This window comes from Akebia trifoliata, chromosome 13 (assembly GCF_017979445.1).
Source record: "Akebia trifoliata isolate Shusen 1 chromosome 13, ASM1797944v1, whole genome shotgun sequence".
Taxonomy (NCBI): Eukaryota; Viridiplantae; Streptophyta; class Magnoliopsida; order Ranunculales; family Lardizabalaceae; genus Akebia; species Akebia trifoliata.
Genome location: NC_141387.1, coordinates 30,589,289 through 30,612,656, shown reverse-complemented (window position 1 = coordinate 30,612,656; position 23,368 = coordinate 30,589,289). Strand labels below are relative to the sequence as shown.

Genomic DNA, 23,368 nt, shown 5'->3' with positions numbered 1-23,368 from the left:
AGTTCTACGTACAACTATTATAAAGTTAAAAAATTCTACGAGTTCAAAATAAAAGCTGAATTGTTGCAAGGAATTTTGTTTTCTAAGGAATTTGAACTCCTTGGGAAAATAGATACCATAGAAAATGAAAATTTTCACCATTTGATTATAATTAGGAAAATATTTGTTTAACAAAAAAGTGTATGAGAGAGATGACTGGGCATAGCCCATTTTCTTCATAAACATAGATCACAAGAACGAAGAAGTTAAAAATAAAAAGTTTACTAAATTGCTAAGTTGAGAAAAAGAGGAATTTGAAGATTTGGCAAAGTATGCATAAGTGAAATTGAAGAAGACATAGTAGATTGATTAAGATCAGGAAAATGCTGGAATGACACAAAGGTGACACAAATGATGTGGTGGCGCGCACATAACTGTAGATGTTTTTTGCTTGTATCTCGTGGAAAAGCATTTACGATAATGTGCACAACAACACGTTATTGTGTCACCCCTGTGCTCCCTTTGTGTCACTCTAGCACGACTCTTAAGATAAAATCGAAATGGTGGAAGGGGATATAATCTTATTTTTCTATTTGTTCTTGTGTCGAAGATGGTGAGAAGAGGATGAGTCATGTTTCAGTTCAACCAATTCATAGGTCTAAGTTGAAAATTGAATTCTTGTTGAAACTTAATTATTGATTATGTAAGGAAATTATTTTCTATGAAAAAAATACAATCAAATACAGAAAAATATGATTTAAAAATATGCTTTTCTTGAAAATCAAATTTCAAATATTTTAAATACATAAATCAGACAAAAAAAAAAAAATCGTATTGATTCGCAATTCAGTCTAGTAAGAATAAATCTGATAACACAGATACAAATCCAATGTTAATGGATTGGTTTTTGGGGTATGGTCCTATCCTTCTACAGCTCTTTGGCAGGAGCATCATAGTTGAAGTCCTATGAAACACTGAATATTCTCCCATCACCAAATAAATACGACTAAGAGGGACGACAAGAGTAGATGGTGTGACGCAACCACGCAATGAGTTTTCTAAAATACCTAATATAGTCTTATATAGATAACCTGACAAGGACCCAACTTTTCTACTTACGTGGCATAAGATGAGGACTTGCGATTAAAACATTTGTAGGTCCAACAGCGTTGGTTCCAGGTTTTAAAAACTCGTATAGCCAACTCGAAACTCGTCCGAGTTGACTCATCTTAGTTTGATTTTAGCGATTATAACATTTGTAGGTCCAACAGCGTTGGTTCCAGGTTTTAAAAACTCGTATAGCCAACTCGAAACTTTTCCGAGTTGACTCATCTTAGTTTGATTTTGACGTCCATCACTCAAAACTCAAAGAACCAACTCGATGAGTAAACACAGGAAATTGCCAAGTTAACTCATCAAATCATCCGAGTCAAGTAAAAAATTACCGAGATAAAAAATCTCCCAAATTTTGCGTGTCTAAATTTAATATATATATATATATATATATTGGAGAACAAACCATAAATATTATTATTCTTTAAAATAATAAAAATTACATTTATTAGTCCCCAACTGGCCCTATATTAACCATTTTGTTGGAATCTATAAAAAAAAAAAAAAAAAAATTCCTCCCCAACACTTTGGTACAATTTTGTGAGTCCAAGCCCAATATATGTTATTTCATGAAAACATGAATTTTCCCGAAAAAAACTAAGTGCATCGCTTGATTGTATCTTTGAAAATAACACGAAGAGAGTACTGGATTTCAACATGGTTTTAGAATTTTTCGAGCCAACTCAAATTGATTGAATTTTGAGGTGATTTAACCTGAAAACTCGATAAAATGGCGGTGGGTTGCTGTGATAGTCCTCCCTGAGATTAGTCGTGGTGCGCGCAAACTGGTCCGGACACTCGGTTAGCTAAAAAAAAAACTCAATAAAACCAACTTATCAAGTCAACTCATTAACTCAATCGAGGTACATACCATATGATCAATAAGATAAGGTGGAACTCCCAAAAATGCCTCGTGTGTTTTTGTAAATGGACAAAGATTATCAGTGTTCAAACGGTCTAATAGGTTTATCATAGACTGTATATCAGTGTTATGATGGTCAAATAGATTATTTGTGTCCAAACGATTTTTTTAGTGTTTAAACGGTTTATTAGTGTTTAGATGGTCAGATGTGTTTGCTAGTATTCACAAGTTGATCAGTGTTTAGAGGGTCAAATGTTTCTAGTAGTGGATTTATGATTCACAAATGTTGTATTCTTTCAATTTAATTATCTTATTATATAAAAGATCATTGTTCATGAATTCAAGTCCTTTAGATTCATCGACATCTTCTCCAATCAATCAATGAGATCATGTGTGTATATATATATAATTGAAATCCACTCTGAATCATAAATCAAAGTTCAATTCCCTTGCATTGTAAGTAATTAATGTTCAATACATTTAAACATATATATACTTGAATCCTTAATTCCTTAGAAATCATTCTCAATTGAAATATCCATTCAAATGCTCAAAATCACATTCCATCAACTAATTGTAGACACCCAATTTGGGCTGTGAGAAGGACTCAATTTGATAACTTATAATATCAGTTTTGTATCAACAAGGGCTGCAGTGTGGGTGGGCTGGCCCTAGCTCAACCCGATTGATGGCAAACCTGGGCCAATATTCATAGAACATGAGTTGAGCCTGGGCTATAACACCTTCAGCCGATCTTAAGAATATATAAATATTTTTATATTAATTATATAATTTTTAAAATATTTCCCAATTTTTTTTATTAAGTTGTAAAATTTCTTTGCTAATAAAAAAGAAATAGGATTACTCAACGAGCCTAATCCACCAAAACCATCCAAAACTGTCTAATTTGGGCTAACTCAAGCTCAACCCGAATTTAGTAGCTCAAGCTTTTGGTTTTAGGTTGAGCTTGGATTAATGATCCCAGTCACTTAATGCCTGGGTTGAGGGCTTTTCCACTTAAGTTCAGTCTGGGTCTACACTCCAACCCGCCCAAGTTGCACCCAAGAATCAATCATGTCCCAATTTGGTAATGTGTTTGGACCGGATTCGAAATAGCAAATATTATATTGGATTGGGTTTGAAACTTTATACAAATCCAATCAAGTCTATAATCTAAATTATTTATCAGATCATTACCAATTCGATCCAAACTAGATACATTGACAATTCTACCAATATGAATAATGTCTGTGACGGTCCCAACCTTATGTCAAATTTTGAGTTGATTCGCCGTGGCCAATAACTAGTGGGGTAGCAATTGTTCTGTTGGTTAGAATTAGGTACCTTAAATGACATTTAATGGGTTTTACCAATATGGCCTTAGGAATCAATGCCCACGTGCATTGTTTGATGGTAGAGGTACTTTATACCTCATATGGTAAAAGTACCCTCATATGGTTCATTCTAAATTTTCCTTGAATGGAGCATTTTGTCACTTTATTATACTTGATAAGTGTTCATGTGCAACTTCTCCTAAAACGGGGCATTTTGTCATTTTATTGCCCTTAGTAAAGTCATAAATAACAAAGTTATCCTCAAAAAGAAAAATTATTTTGGAAACAAAAAAAGATGAGCTTAGCCATGCTGTTGACGTTTTGGTGAAGAATAATTGAGATATCCCATATTTTCGAACTCATGATATACCCCTTGGCTTTGGTCTTCTCTTATAAATCAATAAAAAATAACCTAAATGCCCTCATCTTCTGTAATTAAAAAATCGTTAATTTTTCTAGAAATCTCTCATCGTCGAGCTCATCATCTCTATGGTAAGTTTCTTTTAGGGTAAATTACACTTTCACCCCTTTACAGTTTGGCACAATTCTATGTTGACCCCCTACCTTTTTGACAATTGCTCTTACTTCCCCTATAGTTATGTAACAGACTCACCTACCCCCTTCTGTTTACTTGCCATTGATTAAAGAGTAACAAAAATGTTTTTTACTCTTTAAAAAGATCATTTTACCCTTTTGAAAATATCATTTTTTGTTTTCATAAAAAAAAAAAAATGGGTTCATGCTTATGGTGTGAGAATGCTTAGAAGGAGTATTTTTATCATTTTAAAATATAATTTTTTTACAATAAAGAAAAGATAAAATGAGAGGGTAAAATAGAAAAATAGCAATTGAATCTTAACATCGTTAGTGACAAGGGACATAAGTGCAATTATCAAAATGTTAAGGAGTCAACATAGAATTACGTCCAAACGATAAGGGGTCAAAGTGTATTTTACCCATTTTTTTTAATCTATTCAACCTTATCTTCAATTAGTCGTTTTCAAACTCACCTTAACCTTTTGTTTAAAACCCTTCATTTTCTACTCAAAATTCTATAGATTTATTTGGCAAAACCTATCTTGGGACATGTTCGGTTGCCAACCCAAAGCGGGGAGGGGGAGAGAGACGATTTTTCTTGAAAAGTGCTATTTTTAGGTGAATGATTACGTATTCTCCTTTGAATTCTATTTTCGCCCCACAATGGTTTGAGTTTGACCTCATTTGAGGGAAAATGTTTTCTCATTCAACCCTTCGGAAAATAGTTTTCCCATCTCCTATTGTTATTTTCTCACGATAACTCCCACCCCAAAAACTAAAATCCATAGTTTTAAATAGGGCGGAGCTATTAAGGAATTGGTGGGGGCAATTGCCCCTAAATATCCATTTCTTCAACTTCTAACAAAAAACCTCTGAATTTCTCTTTAAAACCATTCATCTTCAAGTTCTTTAACTATATAACTAACCATAGTTTGCCCCCACTACAAGAAAATCCTGGCTCTGCCCCTGGTTCTAAAATTCAAAAAACATAACTCGAACTTACATGTGCATCGAGTTTTTGATCTAACTCAATAAATTTTCGAGCTAATTCAACCAAGGTGATGATGAGTTGACTTGTTGAGTCAGTTCCAATCGAGTTTTGGGCTCGAATCATGTCGATCAAAATCCAATCAGGTAAAATTTATTCAACTGAGTTTTGAGTTGACTCAATGAGTTTTAAAGCTAAAAACCAACTCTTCTTTTTGGATATAATATGCCCAAGATCCTACATCATAAGTGTGGGGACAAGTAAGGAGTTGATGTAAACTACAAGCAAAGAAGGCCTTCTTTTCTTTACTTAAACCTAAAGAAGCAGTTGGTAGTGATCGAAAAATTCAACAAAGGCATAAATTCTTTTCCTTTCTCATCAAAAGTTCTAATCAATCACTCCATCAACCTTATACTATATTATCAAACAACCTGAAGATCCAAACAACCAAAAATATTACATTATTATCCTTATTTTTGCTCTATTTTACTTGTTTGCCATTGTTTTGAATATAAATTGTTAAATTTATTAGGTTAAATAGTTTTTTCAAAGCTATCGTATTAGTGAAGTCATGCCTAAATGTCCAAATCATCATATATTTGCTAGAGAAAAGGTGGTGTAACAGAAAGGTTGGCTAAAAAGTGAAGAAATATATATCAATGTCTACATATATTATTGAAAAATATTTGCTGACAATGTCAATGGATGATGACGATGGAAAGATGGAACGATTATCTTATATGTTAATTGTATAAAATAAAATAAAAAAGTACCGATTAAATTTACTTCACACACCACAGTTTTGTTGAGTTGTCTTGATTTGAATGGATTTCAAGGTGACTCGATGAAACCAATTTGCCACCTCAACTCAGGAAATCATCGAGTCAATTCACCATTTGACTAGCTCAACATGAAAATGCATTGGATCAGCTTAGAAACCGAACTGAGCTATATTTAAAAAACAAATTTGGATAAAAAAATAAATAAATATTTTTTAAATATTAAAAATAAATTTATATTTAATTTATTTTTGTTTAACTAATTTGAGTTGACTCGTAACTCTTCAATTCAACTCATCCCAATGGGCATTTATGTTGAGCTGAGTTTTTGAGTTTTAAATTATGAGTCACAGACCCTAATGACCATGGTGAAAGGTGGGAGTAACAAAAAATTATGTAAGTAAAAATGGAAGGAAAATCAATTGAGATGATTTGATTTTTTGCGACGAAGGTTGACAAGGTTCCAGTTACAAAGAATATATATATATATATATATATATTATATATATATATATATATATATATAGATGAGACTATATTGCCGAGGTATTTGAAAAATTATTGGATGTGTGCCTAGACTCATGAAGTCGTTTCACCATGTAGAGTCTATAGAGAATCAATTCAATTGGCCTGCCCTTCTTTAGGCCGAAAGGGGTTATATATTTAAAAACTAATTTTTTGAATTCTTGTCGTTTCGAATTCTCCAAGGAATTTTCTTTGGAGAGTTTTATTTCGATGTTGAGTAGTAACGTAGAGCATCAGGCATTTATGTGAGTATTTTAAGTTTGATAGATTAAAACTAAGGTGATACTTCTTCCTGATGATAACAATGGTGTGAATCCCGAGATACTACGTGGATGATGGATAAGGTATGCAAGTTTTTTGCAATCACAGACAACTGAACAAGATTCATTCAATAAATGTGAAAAGCACTTCTCAACACGAAAAGCACGAGAACCAAACGGCGCCTTACACTTAAGTTAAAAATCAAATACCATCTAATAATAAATTTAAGTATGAAATTATAGATAGATATTACAAATGGCAGCAAGGTGTATGCCTGTAATACCTTTATAAAACATGATTAAATTATGGAATCCTTATGGTTGTTAAGACCCATAATTTTTTTCTCTCAAAATCTCAGACTTCTAAGAAGGTCAATAAAGAATAGACAATTATATCATACATCATGATGTATCATTCTCAGTACATCCTATCATCTCACACCATTAATTTCTCCCCCACTTATCGATCTAAACCATTCATCTTCCAATCAAATGATGATGGTATGTCTCCTTGGTCCCACCCAAGAAATTTCAATCAAGTGGATGATATGATGGGATCATATGAATTATCCTAGAATTGATTACACCATGTTAAACCCCATGAAAACAAATATCCTTGTAAAGCTTATGTAAGGAGTGGGTAATTGCTTACTTTTTTGTCAGATAAAGAAGATTTGAAAAGTTAGTATTTAGAAGGAAGGAAGGAAAGGGTTTATAAAGAAACAATGGATGGTATCATTTGAATGATCCAATAAAGAAGAAAAACTTAGATCATTTATTTGGAAATCTTGGTTAGGTCTTTCTCTTTACATGTTCCACAACTCTCTTTATTCCTTCCCTTCTTACTGTTACCTCTCTCTTTCTTTCTTTCCCTCTCTCTTTCTTTCTTTCTTTCTTTCTATATTATAACTGTAATGCTTCTCATGTTGTCTATGTGATAGAGCAAAAGAAATGAAGATAACAATGGCAAGAAAAGCTCTAGTGTTCTCAATATTGATGGGTTTAGCTAGTTTGATTGTAATTCATGTCTGCGGCGATAATTCGAAGATGGGTCGATTTTCGGGAAGTAGTTATGATCAAATGGTTCAAATCGAGGCGTTTAAGAATTCTCTTCTTCATCGTCGAGATTTGGCTTCTATTTCGCCTAGTTCGATGTCTCCTTCTCCTTCTCCTAGTAACGGGCCTCCTCCGGTGATTATCATAATCTTGTTGTCTGTCGATATTTTTGGTAGATAATATTTTGTTGATTTTGGTTTAGTATTTTTGATTCTTGATAATATATTTTTTAAGATTAATTTTAATAATATTTGTGTTCTTTAATCCAGAACTTATTATTTGTTTGTAATCTTTGAGCCATTGATGACAATGCTAATGATGATGATAATGGGTTCTTGTTTCTTGTTGATTTATAAAGAAATGATGATGGGTCACATTGTTGTTCTTGAATTCAATCTTTGAATTGGTATTAAAATTGATTCTATTATAATGATGATGATGGTTATGGTGGTGGGTTCAAATTTTTGTTGAATTACCAAGAAATGGGTCACATTGATGTTCTTGTTCTTTGTTTTGGTTGTACAATTGATCACTATGATGATGATGATGATGATGATGCAGATGACATTAAGTTCGCGAGTTTATCATGTTACGAGCTACGGCGCAGATCCAACAGGAAAATCAGACAGCACAGAAGCACTATTAAGAGCAATTTCTGATGCATTTCAAAGTACAAGTAATAGAGTCCTGATGCAGGGGATCACTGATCTTGGTGGAGCAGAGATTAACCTTGAAGGAGGTTCTTACTTGATTAGTAGTCCTCTGCAACTCCCAAATTCTGGAGGAGGAAACCTTATGGTAAGTTCTAAATGATTAATACTTGCAAAATAATTTTGATTTTTTTCTTTCTTTTTTTTTTTTTTTTTAATTATGATAATCTGATGCATACACTCTCTCCACCTCATCAAAGGATTGTAGAACATTTACCTTGGGATACGCAGAACCATAATCATTTTCTTGTGTATCTCGAGGCAAATGATCTATGGTTCTGTGAGGGGGCGTATGTCAGAGGGATACACTTTTTTCTTTTTTTATTCTAACTTAAGTCAGGGTATGTATGATTGTTCATGTAAAATTATTTTCCATGGAAAATACAATTTTTAGGTGTATGGTTGCATATTTTTTGTACTACTCATTTTCCTCCAAAGTGATTTTATATCCTAGGTGGGAAATGGGAAAATGTTTTCCCCCTCCATTCCTTAGGAAAATGAAATTCCCTTCTCCTTAACCCAATCAACTCACTTTTTGACATAATCCTAGGTGGAATCAAAAGGCGAAATTCATTTTCCCATGACCATTTTTCTGAAGAACTCATATTTTCTTGAAAACAAATTCCCTGCTCAGATTCAAGGTCGATACGACCCGGATTCTATGTTTTTGTGGGGAGTCATTTTCCGACAAATTATACAAATTTTCCATCTTAGAAGGAAAATGTTCTTGGTGTTTTAAGACCTTCAATTCGAATATTTTTTTAAGAAAGTTTTTAATTGGCCTTAGGTTGAACATGCCCATACTATATTGTGGATTATTTGGGGTTCAATATATATTTATTTATCGATTTTTGGGTGAAACAGATTCATGGAGGATCGTTACAAGCAACCGATGATTTTCCCACCGATCGATATCTAATAGAGCTATCAACATCTTCATCTTCACCTTTTGCTTATGAATATATCACCCTTAAAGACCTACTCTTAAATTCCAACTTCAGGGGTGGAGGAATTTCAGTAATTAACTCACTAAGAACTTCAATTGATAACTGTTACATTACCCATTTTACAACTAATGGTATTTTAGTCAAAAGTGGTCATGAGACCTACATTCGAAATTCCTTCCTCGGCCAATACATAACGGCTGGTGGTGATCGTAACGAGAAGAACTTCTCGGGAGTTGCGATTAACCTAATGGGCAATGACAATGCTGTGACCGATGTCGTCATCTTTTCCGCTGCAATTGGAGTAATGGTGTCGGGTCAGGCCAACACACTCTCCGGGGTCCATTGCTATAATAAAGCGACGGGTTGGGGTGGGACGGGGATTTATCTCCGGCTACCTGGTTTAACACAAACCCGTATCGTGAATTGTTACTTGGACTACACAGGTATTGTTCCGAAAGATCCCTTGAATCTAGATGGTATTGTACATTTTTATATGGGATATTCATGATCTAAAGTTTCATATAGTCTTGAAATATTTTGGCCGAGGCAATTTGATTTTGGTTCCAAAACATTTGATTGCAGAATATTTCAGATTTCCTCAAAATGTCTAGGTCAAATTAATCTCAAATTTTCTCCTGACCGAAACATTGCCTCAAGACAAGATTTGAAACCTTGTTTACAACCAAATTGGAGGGGTCACATGGGCATAAATTAACCCCTGTTAGTATTTTGGATTTTTGGGAGATCAAAATCGAAAAACTAGGGTTTCTAGGCCTTGGAGGTTAGGAGAAATCTAGGACTATAACTTCTTTTGAAGAAATTATAGTTATGTCGAACCATAAAATCTTCTTGTGTTCTGTATGTGATGTTTTTTTATTATTGCCTTCATGATTTGTTATGGGGTTCGATATTCATAGGTATCGTCGCTGAGGACCCAGTCCAACTTCACGTCTCTAGTACGTTTTTCCTTGGCGACGCCTTCATTCTCTTTAAGTCAATAAATGGTAAGATAAATGGAGTCAACATTGTCGATAACATGTTCTCGGGGAGTGGTAAAGGGATTGACATTGTTCAATTGGACCAATCGAAGGGGCCTTTCAATACCGTTGATCAAGTTGTTATTGATCGAAACAACGTACAAGGAATGAATGTTAAAGCAACTGTTGCTAGGGGCTTAGCACAAGGGAATGGGAGCTCATGGACTGTTGATTTCAATGGAGTTTTATTGTTTCCTAACCTCATCAAGCATGTACAATACACGTTAAGCACGAATGGTGACACGTTCCCTAATCACGCCTTAAGGAATGTGTCTGGAAACCGTGTCGTGGTCCATTCTGAGGTAGCTGTGCCTGCTAGTATCTATGTCACGGTGGATCAAGGCACAGTGAGTACTAGCTGAGCTTGCTTGGAAGAGGATTATACAGAATTGGTGAATCTTACAACATTTGACACACAACAAACAAAAAAATTCTTGAGAATTCCTTGATGAGCAATTTTTATTTTTATTTTTTAAATTATAGCACCATCGCAACAGTTTCAAGTAAATTTCAAGGAAGAACTGATGTAATGGGTGCTTTATCGTAAATGAATATAAGATCAATTCAAAATGTTGGGTTGATCCCATTGGACGGTTTTGTTGAAATTAATTGCTTGATTGAATTGGACTTCCATTGATATAAGGAAAAATGGGTCCTCAGTTGAATTAGTTTTCAAAGGTGTGGAATGGTTTTATTAATTTTTTGTCTTGTTGAATGAGACTTTGACATGTTTACAACATCATGGGAAGAATTTCTTCTATGTGGTATTTCTTTTATGTGAAGGCATTGTATGAGGTCAGAGACAGAGCATTTTCTCTAGGAAATTAATTTTCAGGTAAAATGATCCTAAGAAAATTGATCTCCTTGGAAAAAAAAATGTTAATTGAAAAGTGCCATAAAAAAGAGTTGGTTATTAGTTCCGAGTCGTGATAATTTGACGTTCTCCTCTGACATACGCCCCCATCATAGAACCGTAGATCATTTGCCTCGGGATACATAAGAAAAAAGATTTACGTATCCCAATGTAAATGACCATGGTTTTGAGAAGAAGATTTGCCTATCTCAAGGTAATGTGTGTGTGTGTGTGTGTGTGTGTGTGATCATATAAATCAAAGTCTAAGAAGAAGAAGAAGAAGGGTGAGATGGTAGTAGTCTCCAAGTATAGGGTTTTGAAATTCAAACCTCAACGTCATGTAAGAGGTGTTGTCAAGTATAACTAATCTTGCCTTTGCTGGTGTGGTTGGTTGCCCATCTTATGGTAAGAGTAGGTGAGTACCAACCTTGACAATTGAAATTCTTGAAAACTAAAATAAACTAAAATTGATTCAAGTTTATTCTAAATATAATTCAAGTATTTTTTTTTTCTCCCTTTAAAATGTTTCACATGGCTGATATTTTAATATTCAAAAAAATATACATAATTTATGCTTAATCACAAAATATTTAAATCATTAAGAAATTAATTATTTAATATAAAAATACAAACTGATTAACTCGCCCAATTATCTTCGAGATCAGGATGACTCACCCAATTGTCATCTCGGGGTGAATTTTGAAACCATGATTGCATAGTAATCCTTTAAATTTTAAATGGTAAATTGGAAAATTTTCATACTTTTATAATTTTAATTTTATTTTGCCTTTTTATATTTTTGAATTTTAAATAGCCAATTATAATTTTTTTCATTTGTTATTATTGTTAATTGTCCCACCTAATGACTCCAAATAACTTTCTTTCTTTGTCATACATTTGGTTGATAAGCTAACTAGGAAACTTGACAAGAAAAACATGGATTCTTCTAGTGTACAAAATCGTTGGATACTTCTTTGTCCAACAAGAATAAAACAACGGCTGAGATGAAAATTGATTACCAAAGCTCACAGGTTTGTTAATTAGATGGTACAAATTTATAAAGTGAAACCTTTTCCTTACTAACATTGTAAGATTCTGAGCGTTACAAAGGGTCATTTTGCTCAAATGGATTATCACCTCAAAAATCCAATACCACAACTCTCTAAGTTTCGTTGAAAAAATTAGATAAAAAAATTAATTTTTCTTTTTTCTTTTGAGCTAGATCCAAGGTTTTGAAAATAGACAGTTACCGAACTTTCACAAAACTCTCAAATTTAAAAATGAAAATTTACTGTGAAGATAATTTTTTTTTTTTTTTTTTAAATTCATAAAATTTCATCCTCTACAATTCTGTCACATAGGATCGTATTTTTGGATGCCAAGAGTGAGCCTAAGGACCCTTAGTAAGGGTGAAATCATTATTAACTTAGTAAGGCTAGGGGGATTCATTTATTAATCATTGGACTCTTCTTTGACTGACGACTTAGACTTTATAATCTTGTTTTAAGGATTTATCTAGTGTGTAATGACGGATGAGATTGAAAGTTAAATACAGGTTTCATAGGGATGAGATTTCCCTAGGTGGTCGGACAGATAGTGTCTAGCGACATTTGACACTAGAAAATTTCGTTTTTTAGTGGCTGATTTCGTTGGTAGAATTGAATACAACTATACAAGTAGTTGGGCTAATTCGTTAGCCCGGTCGGGCTGAGTGGATTCTGTCCGTACAATTAGTTGGTCCAACGAACTTATCTTTTAAGAGAATTAATATTATTAAAAATAAATAAAATAATAATAAAAGTAAAAATTAAAAAAATGCATGAATTAACTATTGAGCTTTTCAACATATATTGGTATGGCTGTCATTAGATCGGATTTTGATCGGATCAGGGTCGATTTGGTATCCATCCGATAAGGATTGGATAGATTTAGAACTTTTCTGATAAGTATCGGATCAAGCACTTAACGGATTAAATTTTTATCGGATCTCAATATTAAGATCCAAACCCAATCCAATAACATTTAGATCGGGTCTGAATTAAGCCAAACCTGATTTGATGTGAAAAGTCTTTATAAAAAAAAATTCATAAATTTAGACAAATATATAATATAATTTACATAACTTCTAACATATAATCGAATCAGGTCCTTATCGAATCAAGACATGGTCGAGATATTGTTTTTTAGACGAGCTATTTCCTATGAGAATTCATTTTCAAGAAAATATAGATTTCTTGGAAAAATGATATTAAAAAAATGAATTTCACTATTTCGTTGCACTTAGGAAAAAATACCAAAAAGTGGCCCCAAAATTCAAGTAGAACCAACTTGTCGTACCTCCTTAACAATTTGATGGAGTCAACTCAAAAAATTAATCGAGTTAGGTTTGAAACTCAACTTAGTTATTGGACTATGATATTTTTTTGTGGATAGCAAAAAAAAAAAAAAAATTATTTTTAAATAATATTAAAAATTATTTTTAAATATTTACAAATTTAATAATTTATTTAATTCATTCAAGTTGATTCTCGAGTTGTCCACTTGACTTTACTAGACTCAATGAACATCTAAGTCAAGTCGAGTTTTTGAGTTTTAAAAATATCTTCTTTTTTTCATTTTTTAATTGGGGGAGAAGGATCAAAAAAATATTTGGAGCAAAATACCCTTGGAGTAAATAAGAAATTTTAGGGCGATTTCCAATTTAGAAATGGTAAAATGTTTACGACTTCACAAAAATGGCAAAATATTTCAAGGTGATTTAGACATACTACCTTACATTTTGGTGAATATTTGAGATTACCAAAGTAGAGTCCCACTCTAAGACACAACAGAATGGGTCCCACTCTATCACAAACAACCACAAGAGAACGTGGACTCTCTCATAATGTGTGTGAGACGCATCAGCAGCAAATGATTGTGGAGGTCTCCCATCACTTTGTGAGTGTGGGAAGTTTAGTTTTCACTTGTAAAAACCTCTTGTAACCATTTCCTTTCCCATGTTTGTTATAGTTGTAATTGTAATTATAAAACAACTATAAAACCATCGAATATACACACTCTCCTAATCAAGTAAGATCAGGGGCGGAGCTAGGATTTTCTTGTAGTGGGGGCAAACTATGATTAGTTGTATAACGAAGATGAATGATTTTAAGGAGAAATTAAGAGATTTTTAGTTAGAAGTTGAAGAAAATGATATTTAAAACATTTTCACTTAATATTTGAGAAGTCATGGTCAAGAAGCAATGTCATCAACAAAAAATTGAAGAGGTGAGGGAGTGGGGACAAATGGGGCATGTAATTAGTTGAAAATATAGGGGTGTCGCAAAGTTCTGTGGGGGCAAAAATTGGAGGGAGGTGAGGGTGTGGGGGCAAATGGCGAGAGAGGTGAGGGAATGGGGACAAATGGGGCATGTAAATAGTTGAAAGTATAGGGGTGCCTCAAAGTTCTGTGGGGGCAATTGCCCCCACCAACTTGTTACTAGCTCCGCCCTTGAGCAAGATAGAGAGAGAATTCCCAAAGTTTGTTCCTGTTTATTTTTTATTGTCTTTAGAAATATCTTTACAAAATTATATGGTCCTGCTTGTTTGCATCACAAATCGTTGCAAATACAAAATTTTGTGTTTGCAGAAATTTATGTTTACTGAGTTTTATGTAGTTTTATGATTGTGGTGCTTAGTTGTGTCTAATGCAAAATTTTACATTGCTTAATTATCTTGCACAGTGCAAACGTAAAAAAAAAAAAAAAAATCCTTAAAATCTTTTATAAAGTTAAATAATAATTGACATATGGTTATATATCATTTTAAAATAAATCGAACGATAAATTAAATCATTTCAACTAAAAGTCTCATACAACTCATAGAATTGTTCAAAATTTAATAAATTCAAAATCGTGTTTGAGTGACCTCAATGAGAGACACAGAGGGGACCTCTTGATGTGGTGGCACCCACATGTCCATAAATACGTTTTACTCGTATTTAAGAGAAAACGCAACTACTAGCAGGCGCGCACTGCCAAGTCAAGATGTCCTCGTGTGTCTCCCACTGAGGTCACTCCAGCATTAATCTAACTTCCATATGGCAGGCCAACATGTGCCTATTTTATTTTGAATGATCTTACAACTTGATAAAATCCCCTTACATCAGGGATTTTTTTAAAAATAAGAGTCAAAGAATGTTGATATCCTATCTTATTTTGGATTTTTTTTTTTTCCATTTCTTTATAATTCTATTGTATCACACATGTATTCTACTAGTATTATTAAAAGACCAGTAATATATGGTAGGTATCGTCCACATGGCAAATCCAAGAGTTGTACTATGGACAATAGTCAAGCTGGCCTTGTCACATGGGATAACTAATTCCATATTTCTATACTATTGTAGCAAGGGAAAGGTGATATTTAATTAAATTCATATTAAATAATTTTTTTTAAAGTTATAAATGTACTCTTTGATAGACTCATTAATGCCTTACAAGTATTCTACCTATAATAACTTGTAGGTGGTGTGTGTGCTAAGGCATGTGTATTATAAAAACCGTCTTGTAATTTAAATATTAGTTAAGGGGATGAGGATTATAATAAAAGATTTTTTTTTTTCTAACTTAGAAACTGACCAACATGTTTATAGGGTCGTGCGATTATAAATTTATTAATTTTTTTACCAAAATAATCCTAATGAAATTAAATTTAAATGTGAAGTAACGGGGACATTTGTGGGACTCCAAATTTTGGTGTCAAACCATTTCTACTCAATCAGAAATATGACTCAAAAAATAACATAAGATCTTGACCATATAAGCAAGAAAATCTAATTATTAAAAATGATCATTCAGAAAAGTTTCATCAGGATATGTATTATTGAGATATACATAAAATCTCAAACTTTAGATTTTGTGTTTACACGATCAACATCTTATGTGATTTTTTGAATAACGGAACCAACTCTACAACTAAATAAAAATTTATCTTACAAATTTTTTTTACCTAGTAATAATATGTAACAACAATGGACCACGATTTTGAGTCGAATTATCAAACCAAATTTGGAATTTAATCCGTTTTGATGATTTTTGATCTAGTTGAGGATACCATTTTGAATGGTTGTTAAATGTCAACCATGTCACAATGTGGTAGGGATCTCAATCTTGACAATTATAACGAGAGAAGATGGAGTAAAAGTGGTTCGACACCAAAATTTGAGTAGGCACAAATATCCCCACTTTTATATTTTAATTTTTTACTATAATCAGGGTTGTTTTTGGTAAAAAATCAATAAAATTTCAACTTACTAATCACATTGCCTCCTTGTAATATGATATAATGTGGGAAAAAAATATGCAAATTATGTTAGAACCACTAACTGGCTAGCTTATCAATAAATATATATATTAAATTTATTTAGATTTTGTGAAACAAATTGGATTTAATTTAATATGACCTGATCTCATGAAATTATTCTTTATTCTAGTAAGAAGTGCATAGCATGTATTAATCATAAAATATATATATCTAAAATAAAAACAGACCATATTGCATCCAATCTCAATATATTGTCTGATAGATAGTGTCCAGCGTTGTTTGACACAATATTGCTTCTTTTATTTGATATGCGAAAAATTCGAATTCTATTTTCTTTGGTGTTGCAAAAATCCAGTCAAAAATTCGATAAATTGAAAATATGCAGCATATGTTTTATACATGTATTACATGTCTCATTTCAAATATTCAAAAATAAAAAATCAGTAATATGATAGCGATGGTGATGTTAATGGTGAGGTAAACATAATGTGAAAAAAAGTTCAAATTTGACAGTTTTGGGCCATCAAATTTCATAAAATTTGACAGACCAAGAGGTCGAATTGATATCGAATTTTTCCTTATCAAGTATTTTTTTTTCCTTTAAAATGTTTCACATGGCTGATATTTTAATATTCAAGAAAATATACATAATATATGCTTAATCACAAAATATTTAAATCATTAAGAAATTAATAATTTAATATAAAAATATACAATGATTTACTTGCCCAATTATCTTCGAGATCAGGATGACTCGCCCAATAGTCATCTCGGGGTGAATTTTGAAACCATGATTGCATAGTAATCCTTTAAATTTTAAATGGTAAATTGGAAAATTTTCATACTTTTATATTTTTAATTTTATTTGGCCTTTTTATATTTTTGAATTTTAAATAGCGAAATATAATTTTTCCATTTTGTTATTATTGTTAATTGTCCCACCTAATGACATCAAATCACTTTCTTTCTTTCTTCCATTTGGTTGATAAGCTAATAAGTAGGAACTTGACAAGTAAAACATGGATTCTTCTAGTCTACAAAATTGTTGGACACTTCTATGTCCAACAACAACCAAAAAACGGCTGAGATGGAAACTGATTACCAAAGTTCACAGGTTTGTCGATCAGATGGTACAAATTTATTAAGTCTTTCCTTACTAACATTGTAAGATTTTGAACTTTACTAAGGGTAGTTTTGCTCAAATGGATTACCACCTCAAAAATCCAACACCACAGTCCTATAAGTTTTATAGAAAAAATCAGATAAAAAAATTTAATCTTATTTTCTTTTGAACTAATCCAAGATTGACGGTTACCGAACTTTCACAAAACTCCCTAACTTAAAAATGAAATTCCATAGTGAAAATAACTATTTTTGAAATTTTTTATATATCAAAATTCATATAATTTCATCCTCCACAACCCTGTCGCATAGAATCGTATCTTTCGATGCCAACAATGAGCCCAAGGACCCTTACAAAGGGTGAAATCCTTAGTAAGTTAGTGAGGTTAGGGGGACTCATTTATTAATCATTGGACTCTTCTTTGACCGACGACTTGGACTTTATAATCTTCCTTTGTTTTAAGGATTTATCTAGTGTGTAATAGCGGATGAGATTGAAAGTTAAATACAGGTTTCATAGGGATTAGATTTCCCTAGGTGGTCGGACAGATAGTGTCTAGCGACATTTGACACTAGAAAATTTCGTTATTTAGTGGTTGATTTCGTTGGTAGAATTGAATTGGACCAATTCGTTAGCCCGGTCGGGCTGAGTGGATTCTGTCCGTACAACTAGTTAGTTCAACGACCTTATCTTTTAAGAAAATTAATATTATTAAAAATAAATAAAGAAATAATAAAAAGAAAAAAATTAAAAACTGCATGAATTAACTATTCAACTTTTCAACATATATTGATAGGTATGGCTGTCATTAGATCGGGTTTGGATTGGATCAAGGTCGGTTTGGTATCCATCCGATAAGGATTGGATAGATTCAGAACTTTTCTGATAAGTATCGAATCAAGCACTTAACGGATTAAATTTTTATCGGATCTCAATATTAAGATTCAAACCCAATCCAATAACATTCGGATCGCGTCTAAATTAAGCCAAACCTGATTTGGTGTGAAAAGTAAAAAAAAAATTCATAAATTTACACAAATATATAATATAATTTACATAATTTCTACCATTTAATCGAATCAAGTCCTTATCAAATCAAGACACGGTCAAGATATTGTTTTTTAGACGAGCTATTTCCTATGAGAATTCATTTTCAAGGAAATATAGATTTCTTGGGAAAATGATATTAAAAAAATGAATTTCATTGTTTAGTTGCACCTAGGAAAAAACCTAAAAGAGAGCTGATTTTAGCATTTTAAAAAATCATAGAGTCTACTTGAAACTTGGCCATATTTTACTTCACTCGACTCAATTGACTTTCATTTTTCAAGTGATTTGGCCCCAAAATTCAAGTAGAACCAACTTGTTGTAGCTCCTTAACAATTTAATGGAGTCAACTCAAAAAATTAATCGGGTTGGGTCTGAAACTCAACTTAGTTCTTGGACTATGATATTTTTTTGAGGATAGCAAAAAACTAAATATTTTATTTTTAAACAATATTAAAAATTATTTTTAAATATTTACAAATTTAATATTTTATTTAATTCATTCAAGTTGATTCTCGAGTTGTCCACTTGATTTTACTAGACTCAATGAACATCTGAGTCAAGTCGAGTTTTTGAGTTTTAAAAATATATATATATATTTTTTTTCATTTTTTAATTGGGGGGAGGAGGATCAAAAAAATATTTGGAGCAAAATACCCTTGGAGTAAATAATAAAATTTTCGGGCGACTTCCAATTTAGAAATGGTAAAATGTTTATGACTTCACAAAAAATGGCAAAAGATTTTAGGGTGATTTAGACATACTACCTTACATTTTGGTGAATATTTGAGATTACCAAAGTAGAATCCCACTCTCACACACAACAGAATGTGTCCTACTCTACCACAAACAATCACAAGAGAACGTGGAGTCTCTCATAATGTGTGTAGGACCCATCATCGGCAAATGATTGTGGAGGTCTCCCATCACTTTGTGAGTGTGGGAAGTTTCGTTTTCACTTGTAAAAACCTCTTGTAACCATTTCCTTTCCCATGTTTTTTATAGTTGTAATTGTAACTATAAAACAACCATAAAACCATTGAATATACACACTCTCCTAATCAAGTAAGATCAGGGGTAGAGCCAGGATTTTCAGGGGCAAACTATGATTAGTTGTATAGTGAAGATGAATGGTTTTAGGGATAAATTAAGAGAATTGTAGTTAGAAGTTGAAGAAAATGATATTTAGATCATTTCCAATTAATATTTGAGAAGTCCCAGCCAAGAAGCAATGTCATCAACAAAAAATTGAAGAGGTGACGGAGTGGAGACAAATGAGGCATGTAATTAGTTGAAAATATAGGGTGTCGCAAAGTTCTGTGGGGGCAAAAATTGGAGGGAGGTGAAGTGTGGGTGCAAATGGGGAGAGAGGTGAGGGAATGGGGACAAATGGGGCATGTAATTAGTTGAAAGTATAGGGGTGTCTCAAAGTTCTGTGGGGGCAATTGCCCCTACCAGCTCCTTACTAGCTCTACCCCTGAGTAAGATAGAGAGAGAATTCCCAAAGTTTTTTTTCCTGTTTATTTTTTATTGTCTTTAGAGATATCTTTACAAAATTATATGGCCTTGCTTGTTTGCACCGCAAATCGTTGCAAATACAAAATTGTGTTTGCAAAAATTTACGTTTACTAAACTTTATGATTGTGGTGCTTAGTTGTGTCCAATGCAAAATTTTACATTTGTTTGATTATTCTCTAAAGTGCAAACGTAAAAAAAAAAAATCTTTAAAATCTTTTTTAAAGTTAAATAATAATTGACAGATGATTCTATATCATTTTAAAACAAATCGAAAGATAAATTAAATCATTTTAACTAAATGTTTCATACAACTCATAGAATTGTTCAAAGTTTAATAAGTTCAAAATCGTGTTGGAGTGACCTCAATGGGAGACACACGGGGGACTTCTTGATGTGGTGGCACTCACATGTCCGTAAATGCGTTTTACTCGTATTTTAGAGAAAACGCATCTACGGGCAGGCGCGTACCACCAAGTCAAGATGTCCTTGTGTGTCTCCCACTAAGGTCACTGTAGCATTAATCTAACTTCCAAATGGCAGGCCAACATGCGCCTATTTTATTTCAAATGATCTTACAACTTAATAAAATTCTCTTATGTCAAGTATTGTTTTAAACTAAAGAGTTAGAGAAGGTTGATATCCTATCTTATTTAGGATTTTTTTTTTCATGTTTTTTTAAATTCTATTATATCACACATGTATTCTACTAATATTATTAAAAGATCAGTAATATATGGTAGGTATTGTCCACATGGCAAATCCAAGAGTTGTGCTATGGACGATAGTCAAGCTGGCCTTGTCACATGGGATAATTAATTCCATATTTCTATACTATTATAAAAGTTATAAATGTACTCTTTGATAGATTCATTAATGCCTTACAAGTATTCTATCTATAATAACTTGTAGGTGGTGTGTACTTGTAGGTGGTGTGTGTGCAAATGCACGTGTATTATAAAAATCCTATTGTAATTTAAATATTAGTTAAGGGGATGAGGATTATAATAAAAGAATTTTTTATTTTTTATTTTTTATTTTTTTTTCTAGTTTGGAAACTGACCAACATGTTTATAGGGTAGTGCGATTATAAATTTATTAATTTTTTTTTACCAAAATAATCCTAAATGGGGACATTTGTGGGATTCCAAATTTTGGTGTCAAACCATTTCTACTTAGTCAAAAATATGACTCAAGAAATTAGACAAGATCTTAACCATGTAAACAAAAAATCTAATTATTAAAAATAATCCTTCGGACAAGTTTCATCAGGATATGTATTGTTGAGATATACATAAAATCTTAATCTTTAGATTTTATGTTTACACAATCAAGATCTTATGTAATTTTTTTAATAATAGAATTGACTCTACAACTAAATAAAAATTTATCTTACAAATTTTCTTTACCTAGTAATAATATATGTAACAACAATGGACCACGATTTTGAGTCGAAATATCGGACCAAATTTGGAATTTAATCCGTTTTGATGATTTTTGATCTAGTTGAGGATAACATTTTGAATGGTTGTTAAATGTCAACCATGTCACAATATGGTAGGGATCTCCATCTTTACAATTATAGCGAGAGAAGATGGAGTAAACGTGGTTCGACACCAAAATTTGAGTAGGCACAAATACCCCCACTTTTATATTTTAATACTATAATCAGAGTTATTTTTGGTAAAAAAATCAAGAAAATTTTAACTTACTAGTCACATTGCCTCCTTGTAGTATGATATAATGTGGGGAAAAAATATGCAAATTATGTTTGAACCACTAACTGGCTTGCTTTTCAATATATTAAATTTATTTAAATTTTGTGAATCAAATTGGATTTGATTTGATATGGCCCGATCTCATGAAATTATTCTTTATTCTAGTAAGAAGTGCATAGCACGTATTAATCATAAAATATATATGTCTAAAAAAACAGACCATATTGCATCCAATCTCAATATATTTTCGGGTAGATAATGTACGGGAATTGAATTATGGATTATATATAATTGTTCTCCATAGTTTGACTAAATTAATATCATATGAGCTCACGAATTGGTGTACGACATGATTCATGTCAACCAGGCCAAGCTCGATCGAAGTTCAAATAAAGAAGACATAATGGGAGCAATAATTGATAAATGAAGTAGTTTATTAACCTTACTATTTAGATAGCGAGCCTGAACTGTTGTGGCTATTAGATCCTAAAATGTTTTTCATTTATCGAATTTTCTTATAAAAAATGAAAAAGACTTGGAAATGTAAAAGAATGGAGTGAAATTCAAATTAAAAAAAAAAAAAAAAAAATGAATAAAACCAACTCTCCAATGACAATAAGGATATCAAATAGATGATGTATAACAATGCCAGGAAATTCAAGTGTGATTGTAAAGTTCATACATAATTACATAGCAAAAGGTATTCAAAATTAGAGGAATAATTGTTGTTGCTTTTTTTTTTTCCATAAAAACACAAAAATCGATATTTAAAAGCCGTATCCTACAGGACCTTAGCTGTTATGTTAGCTTCAATTTCTTCATTCTGTTTGATAATTAAGCTTACTAAGCATGTACACTCACTCACAAATAGAGTAAGGGCCGCCTAAAAATATCGATTTTTTTTTTTTAAAACTCAAAAAGTTGTTTCTTACTTAACCTGAAAAGTTAAATTTGCACAATGTGAGTATTGCCTCTTCATACTCATTTTCCCCCATATGGAACCAACGTTGTCGTAAAGTATAGTATGCCTCAATTGTTTTCATTTTCAATTTGAAAGCACAAATTTCATATAATTTCAGCAATGATACGATGAAGAGAACAATTAAAAGATTAATTTGCAATCAATTAGAATAATACAAAATTGGTTAAAATCTTCTCCCAAACTATAATCTATCATTCCAAAAATCAGAATACTTCAAAAACTATCAATTATGTTCAAAGATATTAAATAACAAAAAATTGTAAAAAATAAAAATAAAAATCAAACCACTAAATGAAAGGGATGTATTAAGGTTTTGGTCTGAGATTGAACTAAAGAAAGCATAACATGCTTGATGCTTTATTCTTTGTTTTCTATTTTATCTCACCAAGATAAGATAATAAATAAAAAAAGAAATAAACTCATCCCCAGTTCTTACCTTTGGTGTTGGGCCTCCAATTCACATGAGAGTGAGTTTCAACTATCTAACTCTTAGCAACCCAACCCAACCCAACCCACTTGAAGAAATCAAGTCAATTAGATGAATAAATTGCCTACAATTCAAACCCAACACAAGACCTCCAAAAAAACAAAAAAACAAAAAAAAAAAAATCCAAAAAATGATATAAAATGATTTTTTTTCCTTTGGTGTTGGCCTCCACATTTTGGTGAATATTTGTGGTAAACCTTTCAAATTGATGA

At 32.1% G+C, this 23,368-nt stretch overlaps 1 protein-coding gene across 3 annotated transcripts; it reads left to right on the top strand.

Annotated features, from left to right (window-relative positions):
* The first annotated feature begins 7,044 nt into the window (after positions 1-7,044).
* LOC147388276 (polygalacturonase QRT3-like) lies at positions 7,045-10,795 on the top strand. Of its 3 annotated transcripts, none has more exons than XM_086421435.1 (5): positions 7,045-7,168; positions 7,319-7,568; positions 7,995-8,231; positions 9,008-9,533; positions 10,008-10,795. In XM_086421435.1, the coding sequence occupies exons 2-5, from the start codon at positions 7,329-7,331 to the stop codon at positions 10,487-10,489; spliced, it is 1,485 nt and encodes a 494-aa protein (XP_086277561.1). In that variant the 5' UTR covers positions 7,045-7,168; positions 7,319-7,328; the 3' UTR covers positions 10,490-10,795. The 3 variants fall into 3 exon arrangements, with proteins under 3 accessions (XP_086277561.1, XP_086277560.1, XP_086277559.1); XM_086421434.1 differs by having other exon boundaries at positions 7,045-7,173; XM_086421433.1 differs by lacking the exon at positions 7,045-7,168 and having other exon boundaries at positions 7,240-7,568.
* The last annotated feature ends 12,573 nt before the right edge of the window (positions 10,796-23,368 follow it).

Bases quoted from the DNA above. Each gene is read 5' to 3' on its own strand.
- LOC147388276 (XM_086421435.1), top strand. From the start codon at position 7,329: ATGAAGATAACAATGGCAAGAAAAGCTCTAGTGTTCTCAATATTGATG. The intron at 7,569-7,994 runs GTGATTATCATA...ATGATGATGCAG, and splicing joins CTAGTAACGGGCCTCCTCCG to ATGACATTAAGTTCGCGAGT. The intron at 9,534-10,007 runs GTATTGTTCCGA...CGATATTCATAG, and splicing joins TTGTTACTTGGACTACACAG to GTATCGTCGCTGAGGACCCA.